At 41.3% G+C, this 9,824-nt stretch overlaps 1 protein-coding gene across 2 annotated transcripts in view; it reads right to left on the bottom strand.

The window, feature by feature from the left end:
• The window catches only part of mtor (mechanistic target of rapamycin kinase), a 367,086-nt gene that overhangs the window by 18,022 nt on the left and 339,240 nt on the right, over window positions 1-9,824 (bottom strand). For both annotated transcript variants that reach the window (XM_043675589.1, XM_043675588.1), the window contains 2 exons: window positions 5,425-5,572; window positions 4,292-4,414 (listed from right to left, as the gene is read on the bottom strand). In XM_043675589.1, the coding sequence (XP_043531524.1) occupies window positions 4,292-4,414; window positions 5,425-5,572 (271 nt within the window). The remainder of the gene's footprint in view (window positions 1-4,291; window positions 4,415-5,424; window positions 5,573-9,824) is intronic.

The raw sequence follows: 9,824 nt of genomic DNA on the forward strand, positions 1-9,824 counted from the left end.
GGCAAGTCATGTCACAGCTGTATAAAACCTTAGCTAGGTCACGTTTGGAGTAGTGTGTGCCATTCTGGTTGCCACGCGATAGGGTGGATAAAGAAGGTGCAAAAGAAATTTACTAGAATGTTGCCTGTATTGGAGAGTAATAACTATAAAAGAGAGGTTGGACAAACTTGGATTATTTTCGCTAGAGTGTCAGAGGCTGATTGGGGTGCGTGACAAGATAGAAATTTATAAACTATCAGAGGCATGGATAAGAGGTGGATAATCAGACGGGAAGCATAACGGTAATGTGCCATGCAATTTTTTTTTACACCGAGGTAGGTGCCAAGAGTGTGCTGCCAGGGGAGGTGGTCAAAGCAGATAAAATAGCAATGTTTAAGATGCATTTAGACAGACACATGAATAGACAGGGATTAGATGGAAATGGACCATGTGCAGAAAGATACGATTAGTTTAGAATGGTTTCAAGGTTGGCACATATATGGTGGGCTGAAGGGCCTGTTCCTGTGATGTTCTAAAAACATACAGCCACAAAGGGAATTAAGGTGCCAAGTTAAAACTGGCTTATAGACTATGATTAAAAACCAACACCCTATGGATCATTAACATCGGATTCCAAAAAAGAACAAAACACATACTGAAGTCACATGTGGAGTTATCAGAGAAAAATTACCTTGACTTATAGTTCATACCTAACGGATTTTGAGAGAGTTGATTTGACCAGTAGCTTTGATGATTGTGTATAAGATGCACTGCCGAAATTCATCATAGCTCCTTCTAAATCCATAACCACTACCATCTATAAGGACGAGGACAGCAGTTATATGGGAACCCCACCACTTGTAGGTTCCTTACCAAGCCACTCACCATTCGGATTTGGACACATCACCACTCCTTCAATGTTTCTGGGTCCAAATTCATGGACCACTGTCCCAAAAGGCATTGCATGTACGTACCCACATCAAATGTACTGCAGTGGTTCAAGAAGGCAATTCACCACCACTTTCCTAAGGACAACTAGGGATGGGTAACAAATCCTGGAACTGCCAGTGACATCCAAACCCCATGAAGAAATGAAAAAGTGTAAGCATTTTTCTTGATATGAATAACCAATTACACCATTTTTTTAAGCAAAGACACTGGATTAACACACAAGGTGTGCAAAATGAGAAAAGTGTGCTGTGAGGTGAAGCTTGTTCTAAATCAGACAGATTTCAAGTAGGTCTAGCAACTTGAAACTGGGCTTCCATAAGGTATTATAGGTCATCAGCAGCAGAATTGTATTCAACCGCAATCCATAACTTCATGAACTGGCATATAGGCATTCTACCACTACTCTCCAGCTGAGAGATTAGGCCTGGTTCAAATCAAGATTGCAGGAAGACATGCTTGGAGCAGCAGTAAGCATACCTAAACGTGAGGAGTCAACCCAGTGAAGCTCCAATACAGAGCTATTTGCATGTCAAACAGCAGAAGCAGCAGTAATAGACAGTGCTACAAGATCTCACAACTAATAGATCAGATCTAAATCCTGCAGTCCTGACATTTTCATTTACGACTGGTGACAGACAAACAATTCTATCAGGTGGAGGAGGGTCCATGAATACCCTCAACATATGGGGGAACTCAGCACATTAGTGCAAAACAGAAGGCTAAACCAGAAGCACTAATCTTCAAACAAAAGTACCAGGTGGATGATTCAGTTCAGATTTCTCTTGAAATGCCCAGCATCACAGATGCCAGTCTTCAGTCAATTCAATGTACTCCACATGGTATCAATCAACAGCTGAAGGTACTGGTTAATGCAAAGGCTACTGGATTTGACAACATGCCAGTAAAGTACCGAAGACTTGAGCTCCATAACAGGCCATGCCCCTAGTCAAGATTTTCCAACACAGATCAATACTGACATTAATACAACAATGTGGAGAATTACCCACATATGTTCTGTCCAAAAAAAGCTGGACATATCCAACCTGGTTAATTACCTCCCTATCGGATTACTCTTGACCATTAGCAAAGAAATGGAAGGGTTGACAAGAGTGCTATGAAGCACCAGTTACAATAGAGTAACTTGTTCCCTGAAGCTTAGTTCAGGTTTCACCAGGACCGCTCAGCTCCTGACTGCATTATAGCTCAGCATTTAGCACAAACGTGAACAAAAGAGATGAACTCCAAATGGGAGATGAGTGTGACATGCCTTGATATTAAGGTAGTATTTGACTGAATTTGGCATTAAGGAAACAAGCTAAACTGGAGTCAATGGAATCAGGAGAGAAACCCTCCACTGGTAGAAAACACTCCTAGCACAAAGAAAGATGGTTGTTAATGTTAGAGGCCAATCATCTCACTTCCACTGCAGCAAGTCCTCAGATAGTATCCTATGCCCATTCAATTTCTTTATCAATGACTTCACATCATCATGTGGTCAGATGTCAGGCAGTTCACTGATCACTGCACAAGAGTCAGCACCATTCATAACTGCTCAGATACTGAAGCACTAAGACCCAGATACCATCTAGGCCTGGTCTGATAAATGACAAGTAACATCTACACTACAAATGTGCCACTCATTTATCATCTCTAACAAAAGAGAATCTAACCATTGTCCGTGGACACAAAAAAGCAATAATACTGCTGAATCCCCCACTGTCACCATCTTACTATTCCGATTGACATCATCATTCTGATCATTACCAATGACCAGAAACTCAACTGGACCAGCCATATAAATACCGTGGCGACAAGTGCCTGTCAGAGACTAGGGATTCTGTGGCAATCAACCTACTTCCTGTTTCCCCATTGCCTGTCCATATTTATGAGGTACAAGCAAATAATTTGATGGAATACTCTCTAGTTGCCTGGATTGGTGCAGCTAGGAGAATGTGAGGACTGCAGATGCTGGAGATCAGAAGCGAGAGTGTGGTGCTGGAAAAGCACAGGTCAGCCAGCATTCAAGGAGCAGAAGAATCGATGTTTTGGGCATAAGCCCTTCATCAAGTGATAGACTGGAGAGGAGAGTGGAGCAGATAAGTGGGAAGGAAGATGGACAGGTCCAGAGGGCGGTGCCAAGTTAGAAGCTTGGGACTGGGATAAAGTAGGGGAAGGGGAAATAAGGAAACTGAGTCTGCTTCCTGACTTGGCTGAAGAGTTTCAGGGCAGAGGAGATGACCTACCTTGAAGAGGTTATCCTCCTCTCTCTATAAGGATCTCAGTGAGTGTCTCTCACAGTATGCCCCAGGTCATCTCCTCAGCCCTGAAGCTCTTCAGCCACATCCTGAAGCAGACCTGCTACCACAGTCACATTTCCTTCCTCAGTGCACCAGTTTCCTCATTTCCCCACCCCTCACCTTATCCCAATCCTCCAACTTGGCACTGCCTTCTTTGCCTGTCCATCTTCCTTCCCACCTATCTGCTCCACCCTCCTCCAATCAATCACCTTCACTCCCCACCTTCATCTACCTATTACATCCCCACCTACCTTCCCTCCAAACCCACCCCCCTTCCCATTTATCTCTCAGCTCTCCCCGGCCCACAAGCCACATTCCTGGTGAAGGGCTTATGCCTAAAATGTCGATACTCCTGCTCCTCGGATGCTGCCTGACCTGCTGTGCTTTTCCAGCACCACACTCTCGACACTGGATTGGTGCAGTTCCAACAAAACACAAGCTTGACACAATCTAAAGCAGCCTGTTTGATTGGTACCCTAACCACAACCTTCAATTTTCATTCCTTCAGTACTGACATGCAGTGGGAGTAGTGTGTACCATTTGCAATCAACTGCACTTGAAACCCATGACCTCTATTACCTAGGAGGACAAGGGCAGCAGTTACATGGAACACCATCACTTGCAAGATCCCCTGCAAGCCACACCTATCCTGAACTGAAACCACATTGCTGTTCCTTCACAGCCACTGGGTCAAAATACTAGAATTCTCCAACAACATTGGAAGCTTCCCTATACCTCACGGGCCGAATAATTTCAAAAAGGTAGCTCACCACTCTTGCCAGTAAAATTAGGAATGGGCATAAATGTTCGTCAAGCCAGTGACACCCATATTCCATGATCAGATAAATTAAACTTCACCTGCTAGTGCAAAAACAAGTTAAGATCTCTCATTGGGGATCAATCTGGTGAGGATGAAAATTTATCAGTATAGTTTTAATACTGGTCTATGCAGAAAATCTGGGAATGAATATTCTGTTCAGAATGTGTCTACAACACTACAGCTGTGGACTATAGACGAAGTGTGGGAACATGAAGAATGCTATGAAAACAAAGCGAGGCTTTACCTCTGAGCTGGGACTCTTCAGCCACAGTAACTTGGCCAGATCATCTCCCGCTGTATTATTCACTGCATGTTCAAATACCTCGACCTTTTGCATCAAGGTGAGGTGATCATAGTCTGGAGCCATCTGTTGGTTAGCACAAAACAAACCATATCAGTTTGGACTGATGTTTCAATTCCTTTAGACAAAATAAATTATTTTTCAAACAAGTTTTTATTAAATTCTATTGCTTGTTTAAGACTGGGGTTAAGGAAGAAAGGGACACATTAAAAAAAAAGGGAGAAGCAACAAACTTTGGAAAACCTGATCTCAAACAGAAAAGGCCACAAATACTTTCATTAAAAAAAACCTTCCCCTCAACTAGAAACTTTCATAATTTGGCTTTTTTTGATTCCATTCTCCTGAAAAATGTTAATTAAGTATTTTGTTTGACCATACAGAAGCTTAAACTGGTCTTAGAAGTTAACATCTACTGAACTAGAAATACACCTTTGAGTTTATATCAAATATTTCAAACTGAAAATTGAAATTAAAGCAGTTTAAATACCATTTCATGTAAAGAAATTATTGACTTCATGTAATTTATGCTCTCTATTGAATGAGTCAATAAAATGACATTCATAACTCAGCTCGCAATTAACTCCGTTTCAAGCTTTTAACTAGGGGTTCTTGTGGGGCAGTGGTAGCATCCCTACCTCTGAGTCAGGAGACTCAGGTTGAAGTCCCATCTGTTCCAAAGGTGCGTAACAGCATTTCCATAGATTAGAAAATATCTAAAGCTTTATCTGTTGATTGATTTACACATTCACTGCTATCAAGCTAGAAATTGTATAGTCAACGTATCATATTCAAACAATATTGAATTGTAAGTGTTTCAACAGATGTTGTATTGAATAGATTTGCTGCAAATTTGAAAATAGCATTTAGCTGAGTAGGTACCAGCTCTCTCTACAGTTCAGATTCTCATTTCTAGCCATTACTTGAGTGAGTGTGGCAATGGCATGTAACTATATGACTCAGTAAGTTCAAATAAGCAATTTAATTTAAATTAAAATTTTAAAGAAGAGTGAATAAAGGTAATGACTTAACAGTAAGAAAGTGTACAGGTAAGAAAATAAACAGGTAGCAGTACCTACCCTGAGCATGATGCGGTGCTCGATGTTCAGCAGAATCTTTTTCTTCTCTCGGTAGTCTCGAATAAGAGCGTGGAGTGTGTCGCAGTGTGGGACCCAGCCAATTAGACCAGAATTCGTGGATAGAGGAATGACAGCATATCTCTGAATACTTAAAGATAAAGCCCAGTATATTTGAGAGAAACATCTAAATACATTATGCATGTTTTTTTAAACATGTTTTAAAAATACAATGTATTTCTTCATGAAACAAATCAACACGTTTAAAATACAGAACTTTGGAAATACAAGTTAATTATCTCCTTTGTCAGGAGCATTTTTCTACTGGTAAAATAGGAGCAGATTACTTATTCCATCAAACAAATGGATTAAAACTTGAAGTGCTTCAAGCTTGACATTCTAAAGGGTATGTTACATTGTAGGAGAGCAGTGACAATGTTAGAAATGTAGGTCCCTAAAAGGGTAAACCAGGACAGTTTCAGAGATGATTAAGAGTTGGTGATGATCAGAGCTGAGGTGTACTTAAGAACTGAGTTTTTCCCTGTAGGGGATTGGGCTTCTGGATTCAGAAGGGTAGAGACAGGTATTTGGACTAAACTATAATTTAGTATTAAAACTGTTGCGAAGCACAAAAAACACTCTTGAGAGAGATTCAATATTCGGATATCTACATATATGATTCATTAATATCCTTGAGATAGGGAAATCTACTATCCATAACTTGGTCTGGCCTACATGTGACTTCAGACCCTCAGCAATGTGGTTGACTCCTAACTGCCCTCTGGGTAATTAGGAATAGGTAATAAATGCTGGTCCTAGTCAGTGACACTCACATTCGGTGAATGAATTAAAAAAACTTTCTATTAAACAAGCAGCACCAATATAGTTTGTTTTTGCTTGTATCCTACTTGCATTTTCATCAAGCACAGATCACCTTTGTATACTGGAACAGCACACTCTCCCAGAGACTTTTAAGATGAATTAATAAATGAGGTCTGGAGCTGAGGAGCTCTGACTGAATCCTACATTAGCATCAGTGAGCAGGTTATTGGAGAGCAATTTTTACTTGACACTATTCCAGATGCCTCCTCTTATTAGTTTAATGATGAGTAGGAAACAGTTTAGAGCAGTAATGGTCCAGGTTATGTTCATCTCAATTTCTGTGATTAGAATAGACTGGGAAATCTTCTACATTGCAGTTTTCATTTTCCCTCCCATTCCACTCTGATCTGTGTCCTCAACAGTCAGTTTAACAATTTCAGATCATCACTATGGCAGATGTGATAATGATTCTGTTCTTCCCATTTGCAGATTCCCTAGACTCTTCTTTTGTTTATTTATTTTTCCCATTATCATTCAATTTTGCTTTATACCAAGATTCTTTAACTACCCATTTTCCCTCTATATCTGCTTACAGCTCTGACAAAATTTATATAATCTGACAGACTGTTGCTTCCCCTGCAGATGCTGTCTGACCTGGGGAGTATTTCCAGCACTTTTTGTTTGTACTTCAATTTTCCACATCCTTGTCTTGATGTCAATGTCTTGACTGCATGAAAAGAGCTTGGTAATGAAGCGGGTAGTTCCAGGTACACATTTTCAACAATACAGCCATAATATTGTCAGTACTCTGCTTTTCTGTGGTCTAACACACGCGACCACTTCTTAATGTCTTTTTCAGCAAAGCAAATTGGCCGAATATTGGTTTAAAGCTAGAAAACTCAAAAAAAAGGCAGGTTGGGCTGGGCTGTTGTTTCTCAAGTTAGTGGGTCAGTTTTCTTAATGTGAGCACCAAGCCTCAGGCATTATTAAAGTGAAACTTATTAGATAGATTGGGCGGATATTGCCGTAGAATTATTTGAATTTATTTGATATTTTAGCAAGTATTTATAAACATCTTCTGGGTTGTTTGATCCAGCTCTGTAACCATTAGACTACAATACCAATCCGTGCATGTTCCTACAAATTGTTTTGACTGACTGTTCTGATTGGTACAATAATCATTATAAGACAAAGATGAGAGTGGTCCTAAAGGAAGAGTGCTAAACTGGGTGAAGGCCAACCATAGCAACATTTGGCAAGAGCTGGGGAATGTGGATTGGGAGCAGCTGTTTGAAGGTAAATCCACATTTGATATGTGGGAGGCATTTGAAGAGATGTTGATTAGAGTGCAGGACAGACATGTCCCTGTGAAAATGAGGGTTAGAAATGGCAAGATTAGGGAACCATGGACGACTGGTGAAATTGTGAGGTGAAAGTGAGGACTGCAGATGCTGGAGATTAGAGTCAAGATTAGAGTGGTGCTGGAAAATCACAGCAGGTCAGACAGCATCAGAGGAGCAGGAAAATCAACGTTTTTGATTTTCATCAGGGCTTTTGTCCGAAACATCGACTTTCCTGCTCCTCGGATGCTGCCTGACCTGCTGTGCTTTTCCAGCACCACTCTAATGTTGAAATTGTGAGACTAGCTAAGAGGAAAAAGGAAACATACATAAGGTCTAGGCGATTGAAAACAGACAAAGCTTTGGAAGAATATCAGGAAAGTAGGACCAATCTGAAACGAGGACTTACGAGGGGTCACGAAAGGGGTCATGAAATATCTTTAGCATAAAGGGTTAATGAAAATCCCAAAGCCTTATATTCCTATATAAGAAGCAAGAGTGTAACTAGAGAAAGGGTTGGCCCACTCAAGGACAAAGGAGGAAAGTTATGCATGGAGTCAGAGAAAATATGAGACTTTTAATGAGTACTTTGCATTTGTATTCACTGAAGAGAGGCACATGATGGATGTTGAGGTTAGGGATAGATGTTTGATTACTCTAGGTCAAGTCAGCATAAGAAGGGAGGGTATTCTAAAAGGCATTAAGGCAGATAAGTCCCCAGGTCCGGGTGGGATCTATCCCAGGTTACAGAGGGAAACGAGAGAGGAAATAGCTGGGGCCTTAACAGATATCTTTGCAGCGTCCTTGAACATGGGTGAAGTCTAGGAGGACTGGAAAACCGCTCATATTGTCCCCTTGTTTAATAAGGGTAACAAGGATAATCCAGATAATTATAGACCAGTGAGCCTGACGTCAGTGTTAGGGAAGCTGCTGGAGAAGATATGGAGGGATAGAATCTATTTATATTTGGAAGAAAATGGGCTTATCAGAGATAAGCAACATGGTTTTGTGCAGGCAAGGTCATGTCTTACCAACTTAATAGAATTCTTTGTGGAAGTGACAAAGTTGATTGAGGAGGGAAGGGCTGTAAATGTCATATACGTGCACTTCATTTAGGCGTTTGATAAGGTTCCAATTGGTAGGCTGATGGAAAAAGTGAAGTTGCATGGGATCCATGGTGTACTAGCTAGATGGATAGAGAACTGGCTGGGCAGAAGGAGACAGAGGTAGTAGTGCAAGGGAGTTTCTCAAAATGGAGAACTGTGACCAGTGATGTTTCAACGGGGATCCGTGCTGGGACCACAGTTGTTTGTGATATACATAAATGATCTGGAGGAAGGTATGGATGACTGATTAGCAAGCTTGCAAATGACACCAAGATTGGTGGAGTAGCAGATAGTGAAGAAGACTGTCAGAGAATGCAACAGAATATGGACAGATTGGAGACTTGGGTAAAGAAATGGCAGATGGAGTTTGATCTGGGCAAATGCGAGGCAATGCATTTTGGAAGATGCAATCCAAGAGCGAACTATACGGTAAATGGAAAAGCCCTGGAGAAAATTGATGTACAGAGAGATCTGGGTGTTAGTTCCATTGTTCCCTGAAGGTGGCAACGTAGGTCGAGAGAGTGGTCAAGAAGGCGTACGGCATGTTTCTCTTCATTGGACGGGGTATTGAGTACAAGAGTTGGCATGTCATTGTACAGGACTTTGGTTTGGCCACATTTGGAATACAGTGTACAGTTGTGGTCATCACATTACCAAAATGATGTAGATGCTTTGGAGAAGGTTCACCAGGATGTTATAGAACATAGAAAAATACAGCGCAGTACAGGCCCTTTGGCCCTCGATGTTGCGCCGATCCAAGCCCACCTAACCTACACTAGCCCACTATCCTCCATATGCCTATCCAATGCCCGTTTAAATGCCCATAAAGAGGGAGAGTCCACCACTGCTACTGGCAGGGCATTCCATGAACTCACGACTCGCTGAGTAAAGAATCTACCCCTAACATCTGTCCTGTACCTACCACCCCTTAATTTAAAGCTATGCCCCCTCATAATAGCTGACTCCATACGTGGAAAAAGGTCCTCATGGTCAACCCTTTCTAAACCCCTAATCATCTTGTACACCTATATCAAGTCACCCCTAAACCTTCTTTTCTCCAATGAAAACAACCCCAAGTGCCTCAACCTTTCCTCATACGATCTTCCTACCATACCAGGCAACATCCTGGTAAAAC

The sequence above is a fragment of the Chiloscyllium plagiosum genome, chromosome 34 (genome assembly GCF_004010195.1).
Source record: "Chiloscyllium plagiosum isolate BGI_BamShark_2017 chromosome 34, ASM401019v2, whole genome shotgun sequence".
Classification (NCBI taxonomy): Eukaryota; Metazoa; Chordata; class Chondrichthyes; order Orectolobiformes; family Hemiscylliidae; genus Chiloscyllium; species Chiloscyllium plagiosum.